Source organism: Emydura macquarii, unplaced genomic scaffold, assembly GCF_026122565.2.
Source record: "Emydura macquarii macquarii isolate MOO-44397 ecotype Brisbane River unplaced genomic scaffold, CSIRO-AGI_Emac_v2 contig_561, whole genome shotgun sequence".
Classification (NCBI taxonomy): Eukaryota; Metazoa; Chordata; order Testudines; family Chelidae; genus Emydura; species Emydura macquarii.
The window spans coordinates 16,831,698-16,850,274 of NW_027130698.1; the positions used below are offsets into that span (position 1 = coordinate 16,831,698).

At 59.9% G+C, this 18,577-nt stretch overlaps 1 protein-coding gene across 1 annotated transcript; it reads right to left on the minus strand.

Moving 5' to 3' along the window:
* Positions 1–9,953: 9,953 nt before the first annotated feature.
* On the minus strand, positions 9,954–18,245 carry SNAI3 (snail family transcriptional repressor 3). The gene is made up of 3 exons (XM_067540232.1): positions 18,153–18,245; positions 16,307–16,897; positions 9,954–12,639 (listed from the first exon to the last, which is right to left on the minus strand). The coding sequence occupies exons 1-3, from the start codon at positions 18,229–18,231 to the stop codon at positions 12,458–12,460; spliced, it is 852 nt and encodes a 283-aa protein (XP_067396333.1). The 5' UTR covers positions 18,232–18,245; the 3' UTR covers positions 9,954–12,457.
* Between the last annotated feature and the right edge of the window lie 332 nt (positions 18,246–18,577).

The window sequence follows — 18,577 nt, forward strand, 5'->3', positions numbered from 1 at the left end:
CCAGCAGCTGCTGCTCGCCGGCCACCCAGCTCTGAAGGGCTCAGGCTTTCAGCTGTGTGCAGGGGCAGGCAGCTCCCAGATCCCCCCCTCCCCCCATAATAACCTCGCGACCCCTCGTTTGGGAGCCCTGGAGGAGCACAGCTTGCCGCTAGGGCCTGGGCCGCGAAGTGCTCCTTGACGAACGAATTGCCGTGTTTATTTATGCACTTTAAATACTTGCTCCGCTCTCCGGATTCCAGGCATAGTTCTCAGCTGAGCACGCCATCGGAGAAGAGCATGGCACCCCCACGGCGAGCGCTGGGGGTCCCGAGGTTCGGCCTTAGCATCACGCCCACTGCGCACGCACAACTCACACTCAGACACAGACAGTCCTCTCCTCGGCTCGCTCACCTATCCAGGGAGCCGGTGCCTGCCCGTTAGCCCCAGACCCCTTCGCTGACACCAAATCCTCCCTCCTCGCCCAGTCGTGTGTCGTCCGTCGTCGTCGTCCCCCCCCCCCCCCCAAGCTTCTTCAACCTCTGGCGTGCTGGGTCGGACGGCTCTCGCTGCTGCTGTGCTGTATAAACAAGCCGGGCCTTAAAAACCTCTAAGGATGGAGAATCCACCCCCTCCCTAGGTAACCCATTCCAGTGCTTCATCACCCGCCTAGTGACAAACGTTTTTCCTAGGCCTCCCCCATGTAATAGAACTATGTATCATATACATACAGATATAATATATAAATACTATGAATATTTTGCTTTTTTTCAGTCCCATCACAGCCGGGTACACGAGGGCCTGGGCTGCCATGCATCACGGGACGTGAGCACGGCCTCAGTTCTCGTGAGACAGACTGAGGGCGGTAAATGGACACAGACTGGCTGCCCTAGCTCAGACGAGGGGGAAAGCCCAGGGACCCGTTTAGAAGGGCCAAGATCACAATGGCTAAGATAAACCTAGAACGCAAGATGAAATAAAGAGAAAGTGGTGCCTGGAGAGCCCGTGGACGGAGCCTGCTGACCCAGGACTGGTTCCTACGAGTGACCAAGCCAGTCCCAAACCGTGGGCTGCAGCGTACCGCAGCTGCAATGTGACGGGTAAATGTCTCTGAAGGAAGAAGCCGGCTGTGTAACTCTGGACGTGTGGGATACCTTGAACCATGCTTGAGTCTGATCAACTCAGTGTAGCTTTGCTGTATGGCACACAACGGGACCTGACTGACCCGCCTGGAGTTGGGTGAATTCTTGGGGAACCGACACCACAGGAGAACCCCAACAGCACATCCCTTAGAGAGCAAGCCAGGCCTGCTCTGCCGCAGCAGCTCACAGGGTTATCATGCCCCTCGCAGTCACCATCGGGCCCTGCCAGGCGGGATCGCTTTAGTCTGCCTTCCTAGCTCCATCTCCTTGGCATCTGAATTCCCTTGCCTTTTGCAGCATCTTCCTGGCACTGAGGCCCCTGGGATTCCAGCTGCTGTCTTCTCAGAGCTCTGCAGAAGACTATTAGGGCCAGCTCCAAAGCCCACTGGCTAGAACTTCCCATTCATTTCATTCGGCTTCGTCTCAGGGTCTTCTCTCTCTGCGCTTTAATCCCAGACACCAAGGGAGCGTCGGGTTTGAGGTAAACCTCCTTAGACAGAGCAGATGCCCCTTCCTCTGGGGCACCAGCTGAAATTCAGCCCTCGCCCCCTTCAGAGAAGAAAGCGCCTGAGTCGGGGGGGATGGGAGAGTGCCCCCGTCACTTCCGGACCTGCACCCTGCACCCTGAACGATTTTCCATAACAAGCAGCTACAAAGCCCCAGCCCCGTATTTACTCTAGGAACCTCGCCGGGCCATGCAGGTGAGACGTGCATGCAAAGCCTCATTCACCCAGCCCGCGCGCCGAGGGGTTGGGGTGGGGGCATATTTTTATCCTCCAGTCACTCAGAGTGGAAAGTATTCAGCAAATCCCACCCCTAGGAGAGAGAGACACACACACACACGCATCCAGCCCCCGGGCTAAATATATCCCAGCCTGGATTCACTGGGGCTGGCTAAAAATAGCATCCTTGCTTAACACAACACCTGCCTTTTGGGTTAATAGCTGGAGCACTTCTTAGAGCTAATCCCCCTCACGGCAGAAGGGGAAACTCTGGCGGGGGTGGCAAAACAACCCATGAAGCAGCAAACGTGGCCAGAGCAGAACCTGCCAGTCAGTGCCACAGCTCTCCTGTTGCCCGATGGTTTAGGCAGAACAGAGGGTGCCCAAGAAACCTGTGGGTCTGCCCCTTGACCGGCTCTCGGGTGACTCATTCTGAGTTTCTCTGCTACCCTTCCGACTGGAATGGATGGAACTTAGGAACCCCAGACCCGATCAGATCCAAGGTCCCCCTGGGCCTGTACGGCACCCAGTGCCAGAGGCAGGTGTAAGAACCTCACAGCAGCAGCTGCGGGATCATCGGAGCCCGCGTTAATAGTTAGAGATCGGCCCCAGCCCTGAAGAAGGAGATGTGCTATCCCTGCGAGCGTTCTCATCATTCATTATAACAACTCTGGCTAGTCTGTGCCTGATCTCTGGATCCATGTCCAGTCCCTTTCGAATCTTGCTAAATTCTTGACCTGGACTTCCTGTGGCAATGAGTTCCGCAGCCTAACTATATGTTGTGTGGAAAAGCATTCCCTCGGGTGGGTTTCCAACCTGCCGCCTTGTGCATTCGTTTCTCGGTCTGGCCTTTGCCCCATTACCTCTGGCCGCCAAGACTCCAGATTTGCCGTTAAGAGTGAGCCCGCCAGTCCCCCCGGGGCATAGGGCACAGAAGCGATGACATGCAAGATGGGGGTTCCTTTGTGATGAGCTAGGCTGGGCTCTTCCTCCGCGCCGTCCTTAAGCACACTGCCATCACCGTCGTGCCTGGGCGCTGGAGAGTTCCAGAAGTGTGGGTTAATTTTCGGTGCTGAAATCAGCATCATCCCCAGCCGGCGGCTCCGAGACAAGAGTACAGCGTGTCTGAGACAGGAGCTGAGAGGCAGTTCCCATCTTCCAGCGGAAGCAAGGGGCAGATCCTGGCTGTCAATCATTGTAGTTTTGCCACCTTCAGGAAAGCCATGCAGTTTACCCCGGCTGGGGGTCCAGACCTCTCTGAAAGGCTGGTCCTCCCCATACGGCCTGCCTGGGCCTTGAATCAGCAACCCCAGCCCTTGCCCCCTGGGGTCCCCCAGCTTTGCAGCACCCCGTCCAGCACACACTGCAGGTGTGTGTGTGTCTCCGTCTTGGAGAGGGGGTGAAGGGCTGCCTTTCCCTGCAGGCACAAGGGCTGGCCCAGATTGACACCCAGCTGGCTTTGCGGTGGGGTGTCCTGGGCTCAGCCCTGAGTCACGGAATAAAAGGCACCTGTGTCCCCCTGCTAGCGAGTCAGTTCTCCATTGGGCTCAAGTTCAGCCCCAGAATCAGCAGTGTAGACCCCGTCCACACACACACACACACACAAATCAGTGGCCACTGTGCGGCCAGAGGCTTTCAGGGTTCGCTTTGTGACAGAAGCTGCAGGTGGGCAATGGGAAACGGGCCTGGCTCCGTGATGTGCTGAGGCCCGTCCAGACTGATCCGTGATGCCAGGCCTGCAGACAGCTGGGTCAGTCCCTGAGCCAGGCCCTTCCTGCCCCCAGCTGGGCTCTGGGACCGGGGCGCTCCAGACCCGTTCCCGCGGCCGCGATCCCAGATCGGCCGCGTGCAGCTTGCACCCCAAAACGTTGTTCCTCTGCCTGCCCTGGGCTCTGGGGATCCAGCCTGGCTCTCTCCCGCCTCTCGCATCACGGCCCGTCCGATCAGACTGCAGCGGGGCACGAGAGAGCCCCGATCCCCTCACCCACTTGCTGCACCAGCTCCTGGGAGAATGCCGGGAACAAATGCCTGCTGGGGTCAGTAAAGCCAGCAGGGCTGGGAGATGCCCAGGGCTCGGTCCAGTGTGGACCCGGAGCACCCAGGAGAGGAGCTGATGTGCCCGACAGGAGGGACACCTGCCACCCTGCCCGGCCTGGGGGCCTGCTGCTGTGATCCAGCTCAAACCACCCCGCACCAGCTGGCGATTGCCTCACCAGCTCCCAGGTGCTCTCGCTGGCACCTGATCCACTTCCACTAATGTGCTAACAGAGCCTTGGAAACTTGTCTGGTTCCACTGGGGCCTGCCAGCCGGTTATAGATAGTAACCGGAGGGCCGGTCCAGCCCAGGGCAGCTGGCTATAGATAGGAACGGGACGGCTATTTTCAGACAGGGCTCAGGAGTGCCCTCCCCCCGCCGCCCCCCCCGGCCAGGCTCCGCCGCAGGGGGTGTGGATCAGGGCCGCTACTTCGGGGAGCAAAGTGGGCTGCGTCTCAGGCGGTCGCAGCCCCGTGCCAGCCCCTCCCCGTCCCACGCTCCCACGTTTCAGCCCAGATGCTGCTGCCCTGCCCTAGGGAGCGCAAATGTCGCGCTTGGATAGGAACGGTCCCAATCTGGGGGGCTTTGTCTGGCAGAGGCGCCTGCCGACCCTCCAGCCCCTGTCCCGATTTTTCACACTTGCTAGCTGGGCACCTGACGCTGCCCTCGCCGTGCCCCTGACCCCAGAGCCTGTGGGATGCAGAGCTGCCGCGGCGTGAGAGCGTGCCGTGGGCCTTCTCCAGCCCCTTCTCTCATACGTTGTTTTTCAGGGCAGAAGGGACCATGAGCTCCACCACGCTGCCCTCTCCAGTAGCCACAGCACTCCGCCCAGTCACCCCTGTCCTGACCCCAGCAGCCTGGGCTTGGCCACAGGCCTCCGTCCCGGGAGGCAGCCCGGCGTAAAGCCAGCGACAGCCGCAGGAGGCTCCGGTACAGGCCCGTGTTTGCGGCTCCGCCTCTTCCACCCTTGCTGTCATTGTGCCCATTTCACAGGGACAGCAATGGAGGCCCCGGGGTGCCGGAGCCAAGCAGAGCCCCAGGCTCCCAGGCGCAGGCTTTAGCCACTAGCCCACCCTCCCCCTCTGTGCATGGGGTGTAGGGGAAGGAGCGAGGCCGGGTCCTTCCAGGTGCGGGAATGGCAGGAAGGCAACGGGGAAGGGGTGCCGGTGCCCAGAGCATTCAGCTAGGGCCTGGGTTGTACTGGAGCCGGAACACCCCACGCCCGCCCTGCTTTGCCCACTGTGGGGGTAACCCACCTGGCATTTCCACCCCTGGGACTCCTCAAACAACACCAGCACCTTAGAGCACAGGGCACCTGTGGGGGCAATTTAAAGAGACACATGCACTCCAAGCAGCGCCAGGAGGGAGATGCTATTTTTACCTCCTATTTTCAATCAGCAGAGGGGGAACGGAGCCCTCCACCCTACCCCCTCGATCGCAAACAGCCTGAAACAGCTGCAATTCAGTGCAGGGGCTAGCCTGTAAACGGGGCGGTGCCGCCTCACGGGAGCACCCAGAAATTAGCCCCCCCCCCACTTAACGGGGGGCATTGTGACAGATTGTGCTCATATGTGACTTAAATACCCAGCTCCAAAAGGCAGATTTACTGATAGAAGTCAGACAGACAAGACAGACAGACGGGGTGGTTCCCAGGCCATTCACCACCAGGAGAGAGGGGTTAGACAAGCGATTAGCGCATAATTTACAGACAACAGTTGTAATTCTGCACTCTGCTGCCCTAGCACAAGAGGCCAGGGGCCAGACTTCCACCTAGACACAACACCTCCCCCCCCCCATTTAGTTATTTCAAGACATGTTCCAACAGCTCGGGCCCCTCCCTTCCTCCTGGGGAGGGACTATTGGGTTGGGAGAAATCTGTATTCACACCTCCCCCCCCTTGCCCGGTGCAGGAAAGCTCTTTGGATGCGGAGCAGAAGCCTGATTTGCAAACGCTGCCCTCAGCCTGGATGTGATGCTGTCCACTGGGCCGGCGTGAGCCGGTGCTCTGCAGAAAACTGCCATGGACCTTGAACACGTCAGGGGTTTGTGCAGGAAGGTGCATTACTCTTCCTTCTTCCGGTAAGAAAGCGTCATTCCACTGCTAAGGGACCAAAACACCTCATGTGCCCGAGCCCCAGAGATCAACACAGGCTGATCCTCACGGCGCACACGTGATATCTCCAACGCTGCCCACGCCTGGGGCTGCTTCGAATCCGAATCCTTCCCGCACTCTCAGACGTGGCTGGGGGCACACACAGGGCTCTGCCGTTCCCGGGCCGCTCTTTGCACGGCCTCTGTATTAAGTCCCGCAGCTTTTCCCTCTGTGTACCGTTTGACAGCCGGATTCCTGCAGCTGGTCCCTTTTACACGTTCCTCCAGCTGCCCAATGGCATATCTGCTCCGGCTTCAGTCTTAACCCCCCTCCCAGCGATTTACACCTTCCCTTCGGGATCACTTTAGCCATAAGGCGTCGCTGAGCTCTGACACAGCGTGGCATTCGTTACAACCGCACTCCATTCGCTAGCTAGTGTTTGCCGAAGACCTTTGCTGTTGAAGACACGCCGAGATTTGGCTGGATCTTTGCTGGCCTGCCAGCTTTCCCCACCACACGTGAAGGTGGAGATGGCACGTCAGCTGAAGGGTTGTAGTTTGGTTTTCTAATTGTCGCTGACCAAATCTTGTTCAGAACCGCCAGGGCAGCTGTCACCCTGCCAGGTCGTGACATTTTTTCCTCCTGGGCAGCCCCGCTGGGTGGTTTTTTTCCTGCCAGGACGTGAACATTGTCTCACTTCTCGTGTGCCTTTGCCGTCTGAAGCAGGGCTGGCGTGGGGAGCTGCTTTGATAGGCCACAAAAAAATCCTAGTGCAACCACTGCGCACGACTGGTGACTGGTGTGTCAGGGGCGGGGAGGGGGAGCGACGAAATGGGCCTGGCAGGTTTTCGGATGCTACAATGCAGAGAAACGGCTCCGTTTCTATCAGTGACTAGTGGGCCCAGCTCACAATTCACCAGCAGGTCCTGCCGCCTCCTGGTGAACGAGCATTTGGGGAGGTGTGCTCTACCGCACGAGCAGCCGTGCAATGTCACAGCACGAGTCGCCGCTGCCTCAGACTGGGCCACTGTTCCTTGCGCTGAGCAACACGGCGTCCCCCCGCCTCCCGCGCCTGTCCGAGGGGACAGAGTCACCACTCTGCCGTGGGAGGGGCCCGACCCAGACCCGTGCTGTGTTGTGGAAAGCACAGCTTGGCCTTATGATCCTGGTGAACTCAGCCAGGAAAGGTCTCAGGGCTGCTGGCTTTCTGTCAGCAGGCCGCAAACTGCTTCTCCCGCCTCGCACACGCACAGACTAAGATCCCGGCAGCCTCTCCCCCCGCCAGCAATCAGCCGGTGGCCCGAGTTGAACGGCAGATCGCCACGGTTTGGGCGTGACGGAGGGGAGAACCCCTGCCATCCTAGCACCCCGTCACAAAGACCTCCCGGCCCTCCGGCGCCGCGTGGAAACGGAGACCGCCAGCAGTGACCACAGCGCCGCTCTGACGCTGCTCATTTTCTAACGGGGCTCTCCAGGGTTGGAAATTGGCTGGGCACCTGACTGCCGTCTAACAGGGGAGGCGCAGCAGAGGAGATTGCTGGCTCGCTGCGTTCCTTTCAGGAGACCTGGCTGTGCCTCAGTTTCCTCAGCTGTGCCATGGGGGAAGGCGGTACCTGCCAGGCGGCAGTGTGGGCTCACTGGTGAGAAGGAAGGTGTAACGTGCTGAGCGCTGGCACGACGGCTCCTGCAGCAATGGGGTCCAGTAACGTTTTGGTCCGGGGGCTCTGTGGGCCCCATGGGTTGGTCCCAGACTCTGCCGGTCCAGCTAGCACAGGCCCAGCCTCTGTAAAAGAAGGGAGGATCCCCCTCATCACAGTGGATTTCATCCTCTCGCTAAAGGGGCCCACCAGCTGGTGGAGGGCAGCTAGAGGGAAAGACCAGAAGGGAAGAGGTGTATCCGCACAGGGCTGTGCGGAGGGGTGGATGGGCTGGGGGCGCAGGCGGTCCAGCGGTGGGGGGGTGGCAAAGGCCCCACATGCTGTTTACGGCTTCAGCCTAGCCGCTGCAGAGTGGAAAATCTCATTCATTCATTCCGATCCGGCTCTCCCTCGTTGCGCCCGGAGTAGGCTGGCCGCCAGGGCCCCCGGCCGCTGCGCTCCCCACAGCCCGAGGATATATTTATACGTATTTTCCATGCACCGTTCGGAAAAGGGAAAACATGCGGGTTTATTTTAGAGCCTGGAAGATTCTTTCCCTCGCGGCCCCGCTCGGCGACAGGTGCAATGGACGTATTTAGCCCTGCGGGGCTGGAAATAGAGCGCAATTCACAATATAGTTCCCTTTAGGCATCTGGGCTCTATTTATAACACCCCCCCCCAGCCACGTGTTGCCCAAAATATAAATATTAGCACTGCTTTGCCTTTCTGCTGGGCCAGGAAAGTGACATCAGCACCTCCCCCCCCCATTCTCTGCTCACCCAAACACTCTGCCAGCTCCACTAAGGAAACACACGCGGGCGCTTTCATGTTGAACTATACATAGACACTGAAGGGGGGGGCGCGGGGCTGCGCACCGCCAAGCGGCCCATGACGCCACGGCCCCCAGCTGAGCCTGTTTTTGCTGCTGCCTGCATCGCTTCCCCGCGCCGCAGCCCTTCGGTCCCTTTGTCCCGGGGCTTATGGGCTCCTTGGGGCAGGGTTTGCCCTTTTAAGGAGAATCCGTACAGCGCCTAGCACGCAGGGGCCCTGGCTGTACGACCGGCCAGGCCCAGCAGAGCCGCGCTGCCGTCTCAGCTTTGAAACATTCTCCACAGCTGGCGCAGTCACTCTGCAGCGAGCCCGTTCTCAGTGGGCAGGGGTTGGACGGCCACCAGCAGAGCGACCGGGTCCTGGCGCGTCTGTTCTCCCCACGGCCGCCCAGGGAGCAGCCCAGACCCGGGAAAATACAGCAACAGCTTCAAAACTCCCCCTCAGGTCTTGTCTGTCTACACACGCAGCTGGGGATAGCAGCTGAGCTCCCGGCAGTGCGTGTGCGGCGGGGGGAGGACACCTCTCTTGCAACTTGCACGCCCTTTGGGGCAGAGGACTGGCCCTGTGTATCGCATGCGGCGCCCCAGCCCATTGCAACCCGGGCCCGCCCGTTCTCCCCAGCGCCTGGGGTGGTGGCTTGCCTTGCTCCGATCACCCACCCGGCGGCATTGTGCAGGTGCAAGACCAGCAGCTCCAGTTCACCCAGCTGCAAAACAGAGAGCCGACCCCGCAGGCTAGGTCAGATGCGATGCTGGCTTCATCACTCCTTCCTGTGCCGTTGGCTAGGAAACTGACGTGTCTTCACCGCAGCACCCGGCTGACCCACTTTGAATTTGGTCACCTGGGGCCTAGGAGTTCAGCCAGTCGCAGGGGGCTCTGAAGCCAGCAGCTATCAGCACTGGCAGTACGCTCAGCTGGTCCGACACATGCCCAGAGTCCCTGCCCCACGGAGCTTACAGCTACGCCAGGGGAACGGAGGGGAAGCCAGACAGGTTAGGAAGAGGGATCCGGAGAGACTTGCCCTCCCTAGCCCCTGTGGAGAAGTTTGCCCCGACCTGCTCAAGGGGCAGATAGGAACTTCCTGGGCCAGCCAAGCCCCCAGCCAGGGAGGGTATATCTCCATGGGCATCGGTAGCTTCCACAGAGCCGCCCGGAAATCCAGCGGGGCCGCGGCCCTGTGTCAGGCTGCCCTGACCAAGCAGGATGCAAGGAGGAGCTGAAGGCCACAAAATGCCTGGGGCCCAATGCACACAATATAGGCCCCCTGCACCACGGCCCTACCCCCACTCAGAGTCACTGCTGCCTTTGCTCCCAGACAGACTGAGGCCATGGCATATGGCCCCCGTGGTCCCCAGAGTGGCAGCAGGGGTCCCCCCCCCACCTTCAGCAAGGCAGGAGCGACAGCAGGGGAGCCCCAGGACATACCCTGGCACTCCAGCTGTATCTGCTGAGCCTGCTCCAATCAGCTGTGGCCGCCCTGCAGCGAGTCCTCTGCTGGGGCAGCGTTGGAGCAGCTGGACTTGGTGCGAACACCCACTGAGAGCAGCTCAGAGCTCCCGGCTCAGGCTCTCTGCAGACACAGGCAGCTATCACTGCTTCGGTCACCCCCAGGCTCAAGTCTCCCTTTGCAACCACAAGAGCAACGCACTTCTAAACAAGAGACGGCTGAGACCGCGCTGCAATCCCGCCGCCAGGTGTGATATAGGCTCTGTGCCTTCGTCTAGCCCGCAGCCGCACCCGTGGAGCAGGGTGTGTGGGGCACCCACAGCTGAGAAGGGAAGAAAACAGGGCCAGCAATAGGAGGTTTGAGAGACCGGCCTGCTCATGTTACATTCAGTGATCAGCACAAACGAAGATCCCTGCTTCTATTTATACTGCCCACATGGACGCAGCCGCCGGTCCAGGCCTAAAAAATTAAGAGATGAAGACGTAACCCCGGATAGGGCAAAAAAACAGTCTCCATCTGGAGTCCATATGAAACCCCTCCTTCCCTGGGACCCATTCCCCTTTTCCCGTCCAATGGATACACTTTTATACCGAATTAGCCTCCCATGGTGGCTGAGCCGCCCCGCCAGCACCTCTGGAATGCTGCTGGTGGTTTAGCTGAGGAATTTACACCTGATCATCCCCTTGCTCAGCCCCGAAGCAAGGGAGGGCGTGCACAAGCTGGCGGGAGAGACAGCAGGGAACTGAATCCAAAAGGAAAAGGCCCAGCACGTCCCCGGGGCTTCTCCAGCACTCCAGGCTTTATTCTTGCCTTCCAAGAACAGAGCAGCGGGTAATGAAGGCTGAAGGGCAGGTTTTTTCAAGCCGGCTCTGGGTGCAGACGCTCTCAGGAAGATCTGGCTATACAGGTATCACGATGGGAGCGGAGCAGCTGGGAAAGATGTGGCCGGTGGTGAGTGCGGAGCCCTGGGAAATCTGGCCCTACAGGTACAAAGAGGTCCAAGCAACCTAACCCCCTCTCGCCTCGCGGGAATTGTGTGGTGCCGGGTTGGCTGGGGCTGGGATCAGAGCGCGCTGGGGTAGGCAACAAGGAGATCTAGGAGCCCGGCTGGCTGTACAGGTGCCTAGCACTACCACAACCTGCGAGCACAGCTGTGAATGCAACATGAAGCCGACTGAAGCCACAGCAGAGGGTGCACGACCCACTAGCAGTAGGGCCTATGTAAACAAGGTCCTTAAATGAAAAAAAAGCCTAGACAAACAGCAGAGATTTCAGACCTGGGAGCCGTCCTCCAGCCGCTCCTAGACGTAGGGTAAGTTTTGGGGCTGGAGGCCACCTCTGTGTCCAAGGCCTGTGAAAGCGGGTAGGGACGGGGCCACGACGGGGGAGAAACAGGTGCCTGGAAGAGAAGGGAGCGTCCGAAAGCCAAACATGGCAGAAGCAATTCCTCTGCTGTGACTCCGCACAGCCCTGGAGACCTCTCCACCTACTGTGCCAGCCAAGGCTGTCTCATTGCTTCTTTGACTCTCCGTCTCTATCCCCTGTTGTCCCTTTTCTTATACGTGGACTGTAAGCGCCTGTGGGCAGAGACCCTCTTTGTCTTTGCCCAGCACCTAGCACAGTGGGGTCCTGGCCCCATCTTCGGTGCTACTGCACTACAAATAACCCCTGATCAGCTAAATGCTGGGCTTGGGGAGGGAGCATTGCACAACGAAGTCACGAGACCAGGCTAGGAGGGTGTGTCACCACGATGGAGCAGGAAGCGGGGCCTGCGTCCCTGCCGTCGGAAGTAGCCAGCCCCGTGCTCTCATCTGGCAACAAGACAAGTTCACGGAGCAGGCTGTAGGTTTTATTTTTTATTAGACCCCAGGCAATCAAACTGAACCCACGCGTGACAACAGAAGAACCCACACTGACAGCCGCAGAGCAGTGACAGCATGCAGGTGGGGAACGGACAGATCCCGCCGGCTCCAGGGCACAGGACAGCGAGTTGCATTTTACATCCCAGCGCCCGACGGGGAGGTGGAGGATCTGATGCAGAGGATGGGAGGGGGCAGAAGTGACCAGAGGCTATTCCTCCCGCGTGGCTGTGTTTGGAGCACCGGTCAGCAGCCCTGCTGAACTGGTGCAGACGCATGTACTTCGGGGCAGAGTGGATGCAGCATGGAGCTCTTGGGGGAGTGATCCAATCCAGTCCACCCCGGGAGAGCCAGAGCTCAGTGCAAGGAGCTCAAAGCAAGCCTGGAACGCAGACTCCACTCCCCCTCCCTCACGCGCACACTAAAGGGCATTGCCCGCAAGGAGAGAGAACCACGTCATTCCTGCAATGAGTTTGCCAGGCCTCCAGCACCACCCTTGAGCTCAAGACACAAAGCTGGAAGACGGGATATAGATCCCCACTGTCCGCAGATACTGGAGCCTTCCTCCCATGGTAGCAGGCATGACCTCCAGGTCCACCGCACGTCCACCCGCACCCTCCACAGGGTGGTAGGCTGCTGGAAGCTCCCACAGAGACTCCCAGGCCTACAGCGGGCTTCTCGTTCCAATTGCTTGGCGCAGGCCCGGGCGGCGGGCGTCAGGACACAGGGCAGCAGCCAGCCTCCTCGTGCCGCGAGAGCAGAGACATCCGGGAGAAGGTTTTGGAGCAGCCCCGGCACTGGTACTTCTTGACGTCGGAGTGCGTCTGCAGGTGGGCGCGGAGGTTGGAACGGTCGGCGAAGGCACGGCTGCAGTGCGAGCAGCTGTAGGGCTTTTCACCTGGGGGAGAACCAAGGCGACACGGTCAGAGAGCCACCCCCGTGCAAGCCAGGCGCTGGGGCAGGAGCCTGCCCTGGCCGGGCTGGGGAGACGGACTGGGCCAGCGTCTGGTCTAGTTTCTACAGTTCTCCTTTGACAGCCAAGCAGCCTGCGGCCCCAGAAATACCAGCAAGTCCAATACAGCTCTCCAGTCCTGGCTTCCCCCTGCAATCAGTGGGGCGGGTAGGTACTCAGCTGGGCTAAGGGTTTTCCAGGGAGTAGCAGGGAGGGAGCGCTGGGCTGAGACGGCTGCAGCGTGAACCACCTGAATTCCTTAGCTGCTGGGCCCTGAGCAACACGCCTGTAAACTCGCCTGTAACTAGGGGCCGGGGTCACATGGAACGACCGCTAGAATCCCCTGCCCTGCAGAAGGCTAATTGCCTTCAGACCAGCAGGGTCTGTGCAGCAGGAAGAATGAGCTGAAACGGGCGTCAGGTGGGCAGACAGACCAAGCGACCTGCCGTTTTGGGGAGGGGGAGGAGGTGCAAATCTCCCAGCCGCTGTCTGCACAGGTAGATTTCAGAAGCACTCCCCGGGGGGGGGGGGGGGGGGAGGAGAGCAAGGAAATGTGGACGCCACAGCTGGAAGCCCTTAACCTGAGCATCTAGGAGCAGCAGGAGGGCCAGGGTTTTGCATTCCCTCCAAACCAAGCCCAGTGACTCTTCCCAGCCACCCCCAGCCTCTGCTCCAGAAGCCAGCCCAGGCTGGGGCTGGTTTGGCTTGAAATTCACCATCTAAGGACTCCCCTGTAGAATCATAGAAGTTGGAGATGGAAAAGCCCCACCAGACCCTCTCCCCAGGGACAGATCATTCCCCTCCAGCCCCACTTGCCAGCCAGGAGGCTCACAACACTTGCCTGGGGAGAATATTCCACAGCCTAAGGCAGCTCACTGCCGGGTTTTCCCTGCGTCATCCAATAGCAAACTTTGCTCCCCCTCTGCATACCACACCGAGTAGCCGCTCACTCCCTCTGCTTCCTCTCCTAGGCGCTGCTTCGCCAGGCTAGATGCATGCAGCTTTTCCAGTCTTTCCTTGTGAGTCAGGCCATGCCACCGACTGCTCCCTGGTCTCCGAACTCCCTGCAATTTGTCAGTATCTCCCCGGGGCTCGTGGTGCCCAGAAGCAGAGGCAATATTCCAGGTGCAGTGCCCAGCGCCCTGTATAAAGGTGCCAGGGCCGGCCCTGCTCCATGACACCCTGGCCTTTGCGTACGGAGCCCAAGGGTCACGTTAACCTTTCCTTTGCAACCGGATCAGGTTGCCAACTCGTGTCCGACCGGCAGCCTGCTTAAAGGGACACTGGTGAGTCAGCCTCCAGCCCTCCCCCCTTGGAGGTTTGCAATTAAGAAATGGGGGGGGGGGGGAACAAACATCAGCTGATCGTGCATCCTCCGAGCTCCAGTTGCCCTGCACAGCTTTGGGCTAGGTTTGTGCATGGAATATGTGGGGGGGAGGGGGCGGTGTTGCATCAGGCACTTGTATTTTGTTTCCTGTTTACGACCGCTATTTTAGGCACACGTCTCCCACTTTGGAGCAACCAGCTTTGCAGCGGAGTTTCTGGGCCCAAATGGCCCGAGCCCGTCCTATTACCGGAGGAGCTTCCCCACAACGGCAAGCCTGGAAAGCGATGGGAAGAAGGGCGCTAGACCAGTGCCACGCTCTTTGCTGACAGCACTTCAGTCTTCAAAGCACTTCATCAACATTAGCTAACCCTCCCCACCCACCTGGGGACAGGTAAGTCTCACCCACATTTCACAACAGGGGAGCTGAGCCTCAGCAGGCAACCTCACCGCCTGATCTAGTAGGTGATGCGCCAAGAGGGGGCAAACCAAGACTGTCGAGGCACCAGTAAAATCTTGAGATGAACACACCCCGAGTAAACAGAGTTAGGGCTGATCTGGGTAGATTAGAGAACATCTTTTTCAAAAGGAGAGTGGAATTTCCCCTCCTCCGCAATCCTCATCTGTAATACCCAACATCATTCAAACCGGAAGAATTCTCTTTCAGATCATTTACTCCTCACTAGCGGTGTTGGCTCTGGATGTTGTTCTCATCTGGTATAGTGAAACAAGACTGGTCAGTGTGATTTCTGGCTGCTAGTCAGTTTACCTGTGTTATCATCCTATTTCTAATGGGATAGGTAAGAAACACTGCAAATATTTATATTAAAGGGACACAAGCAAATTAAATATGGACCAAAAATAGTAGTTTTTTTTTTTTAAAGAAGCTTTTAATAGGACCTCAGCCCGACAGGGCAACGTTTCCGTATTTAAAAAAAATGTATTCCCATGAAAGCAGCTGTTTTTAAACAAATCTGCAGTATCTGTAACCCAAGAGGCTGAAAATGAAACTTACAGAGTGAAACTAAGTTCAAATAGAAATGCAAAGGGTGAACAAAGAGCAAAACCGGGCAGAGCAAAGGGGGTTTTAAACATCTACTCGCTTAGTCTAAGGTGTTAGAGTGTTCTTCCAAGAACCGGACATGATCTGTGCACTCGTTTAACTTCATGCATGCGGGTAGCCCAGGACATGTGTGTGTAAAGATAAACATATGGGGAAGTCAGTGCAAGATGGGCCCTTTGGGTTTGTCTTCATTGCACTGTTGGCTTGAGCTGTAATTCAAACATTGCCGCTGACCTGACTCTCATCCACACACAAGAATCTCTCACTTGAATTAAGCGGTGCTTTAAATCAGTGCCTTTCAACCTTCCCCGCCTACTTTACCCCTTTGAGGAGTCGGATTTGTCTTGCGTACCCCAACTTCCACTTCACTTCAAAAACGACTGGCTTACAAAATCAGACATGAAATGCACAAGTGTCCAGCACACTAGCACTGACCAATGACTTACATTCTCCTTGTTGCCCTATAATTAGAAAATAAATCAACTGGAATATAAATATTGTACTTACATTTCAGGGTCCAGTAAAGGGAGCGGTATAAACAAGTCGGTGTGTGACATTTTAGTTTGGACTGACTTCACTAGTGCTTTTTAATGCAGCCGGTTGTCAAATGAGGCAAATATCTAGACCCCCCTGGTTGAGAACCGGGGCTTTAAACTCCAGCTAGCTGACCCACCAGGCGCGTGTGGGCTGAAGCTCCAGTGGGGATGCAGCAACTCAAATTACAGCAACTCATCAACTGCGAAGGCAGGGTACCTGTACAGCATCGAACGCCAAAGGCCCACCCTGACCGAAATGGAGCCGCTCGGTGTGAGTGCCGTGCAAATAAAGTGTCTTAGTGTCACAGGGAGGGGAGCTGGTCTGCAGCCTTTGATCTGCAAGCAGACAGTGCCCTTTGACTTTTGGGGGCTGCAAAAAAAAATCTCCTCACCCAATACAAGCATTTGGAACCAAACTGGCCCGGGCAAGCGGTTTTGTGCATGCAGAATTAAAAGGCTGATCCACCAGTCAAGCACGGGAGCAAGCAACAGATGAAATGTTTTTTCACAACCCTCCACACCACCCCGCCCTCCTCGCCATGCACCTGCAGACCAGCCGGACCTCTGACTGCGCGCTTCCCCTGCAAACTACGGGCCCAGTTGAGGCCTGCGAGCACACGAAAGGCATTTCCCCGCCCTGCGCATCCCTGCGGTGTTACCCCGAGGACTCGCCCCGGCTCCGCAGCCCACCTGTGTGCGTGCGGATATGTCCCTGCAGCAGCCACGGCCTGGAGAAGGCTTTGCCGCAGATCTTGCAGACGCACGGCAGCGTGTGGGTGCGGATGTGCATCTTGAGTGCCCCCAGGCTCCCGTACTCCTTGTCACAGAACTTGCAGTTGAAATGTTTCCGGGCCTGCAGCATGCAGCGCTGCTGCCGGTGTCTGGCCAGCCCCGAGAAGGTGTGGTAGGACTTGTGGCAGTCAAAGCACTCAAATCTCTCCAGGGGCTCCGCTGCCCTGCCCTGTGCCCCTTGCAGTTTGTCCTGGGCTCCCCTGTCCCCCTCTGCTGGGCTCCCCGGGTCGGACGGCCTCCTTGGGGGCAGGTTGAGATTGTTCCGGTTGTCTTTGAGAGGGGTGCCCGGGACTTGGCCCGTTAACGTCTCCGCCAGGCTGATCTCCAGGTTGTGGGGGCTCGTGGTGGGGGTCCTTTTGCCGTCGCCATCCAGCGGCAGAGGCAAGGAGACGCGGGCGGTGATGGAGCCGCCGTCCCTTGGGACGCCGTCATTCGGGATGAGGATGGGGAAGAGCAGCCCCCCGCAGGAGTGGCACGCGCCACTGATTTCTGGGGAGAGGGGAAAGGCAGGTGAACAGGGAACCCCGACGCTGCCTATTAACCCCTTCGCTCCCAGCCAGCCAGCCCTGCAGCACCCGCAGGGCACTGGCCACGGCCAGCGCTAACGGCGAGGCGGAGAGAAGGCCAATTCCCTTCTGTCCCTCAACCAAAGTCCTCCACGCCAACGCGCCATGCACACCCCGGTCACCCCGCCGCCCCCCGCCGCTTTTGTCCCGCTGGGCTCTGTGTGACGAGAAGACGGGGGCACTGTTTGGGGCAGGGCTGCTATGGGGGCAGCGCTGTTCGCAGCCTGGGAACAGGGACATGGGGCTGGCCCCAGCACTCTCTGCTAGCCCCAACTTCCACCCCTCTGAGCCCCCCCAAGGGGTCCCCTTTTCTAGGGAAGGGAAGCCCAGGGCGGAAAGCCAGAGCCTTGCTCTGCCTGGCCTGGAAACAAGCCACCTTCCCAGCCGCTGCTGCCCCAGAAGTCTGCCCTGTGCCCCCGCCTAGGACCCCACCTGTGCATGGCTGGATCAGGCAGGCCGCCAGGCCCAGGGCAGTGCGCTGCACCTTCCAGGAGGCCGGAGAGGGAAGGTGCCCTGGCCGTGCAAATGGCAAAGGGCATTGGCAGGTTAGCCCGCCCGCCCGCCCGCCTCGGGTCCGAGAGAGCTGGGGGGGGTTAGTGCCAGCCCTGGTGTGCTCCATCCCGGAGCGATCCTGGCCGCCCCCTCCCCGGGCGGATGACACACCGGAGCAGGGGCTGCCCCCGGGGCAAGGAGCCTCCCCGCCCCGCTGAGAGCAGCGGGTCCAGGACCGGAGCTGGGGTCGTTCTCCCGGCTGGGGAGGGTCCCGCTCTGTGACCCCCCCGCAGCACCGGGGCCATTAAAGCAGGGCCCCCCAGCGCCCGGCAGCGAGCCGAGGATCGGTGCGCACCGACCAGCCGCTCTCCAGGGGCGCCGGGGCCCGTCCCGACCCTGCAGCCAGGGACGCGCTGCCCGCGCCGCGCCGCGCCGCGCCGCTCGCCCGGGGCGCCCCCGGGAGCGGACACGGGGCCCGCGGGCAGCTGGTTCCCCGGGACGCGGGCGGCAGAGGCTGGCCCGGGGCTGTGCCCAGCCGGCGGGGCGCCGGTCCGCCCGGGCAGTCCGAGCCCGGCGGAGTCCCGCGGAACGGGGGCAGCCCGCGGCGGGGATGCGCTGCGCCCCGCTCCGTTCCCGGAGCCGCCCGGGGCGCAGAGCGCGTTGGGGAGCCGCGTCCCGCCCCTCACCTTGGCGCCGCGTCTCCAGCTGCCCGTAGTTGGGGGCGCGGGTGCTGGACGGCTTCTTCACCAGGAAGGAGCGCGGCATGGCCGGGGCCGGGGCCGGGGCCGGGGGTGGCTCTGCGCCGGCCGGGGCCCCGCCGGCAGGTGCCATAAGGGCGCCCGGCTCATTAGCATGGGCCGCCCGCCGGGCCAACCGCGGGCCGGGCGCCCGGCCGGGGCCGCCGCCCCCGGGGCCGCCCCCGGGCCGGCAGCCGGGACACCCCCCGCCCCCAACACGCCCGCTCCGCCCAGTACCCCCCCCCCACAGCCCTGACCCCCCAGTACCTCCCATACAGCCCTGACCCCCCCACTACCCCCTCACAGCCTGCATTCCCCCCAGTACCCCTATAAAGCCCTGACCCCCCCGGTTCCCCCACACACAGCCCCCACTC

Excerpts from the sequence above, each read along its gene's own strand:
- SNAI3 (XM_067540232.1), bottom strand. The coding sequence starts at position 18,231 with ATGCCGCGCTCCTTCCTGGTGAAGAAGCCGTCCAGCACCCGCGCCCCC. Across the intron at positions 16,898-18,152 it reads GCTGGAGACGCGGCGCCAAG|AAATCAGTGGCGCGTGCCAC; the intron begins GTGAGGGGCGGG and ends CCCTCTCCCCAG. Across the intron at positions 12,640-16,306 it reads ACATATCCGCACGCACACAG|GTGAAAAGCCCTACAGCTGC; the intron begins GTGGGCTGCGGA and ends GTTCTCCCCCAG.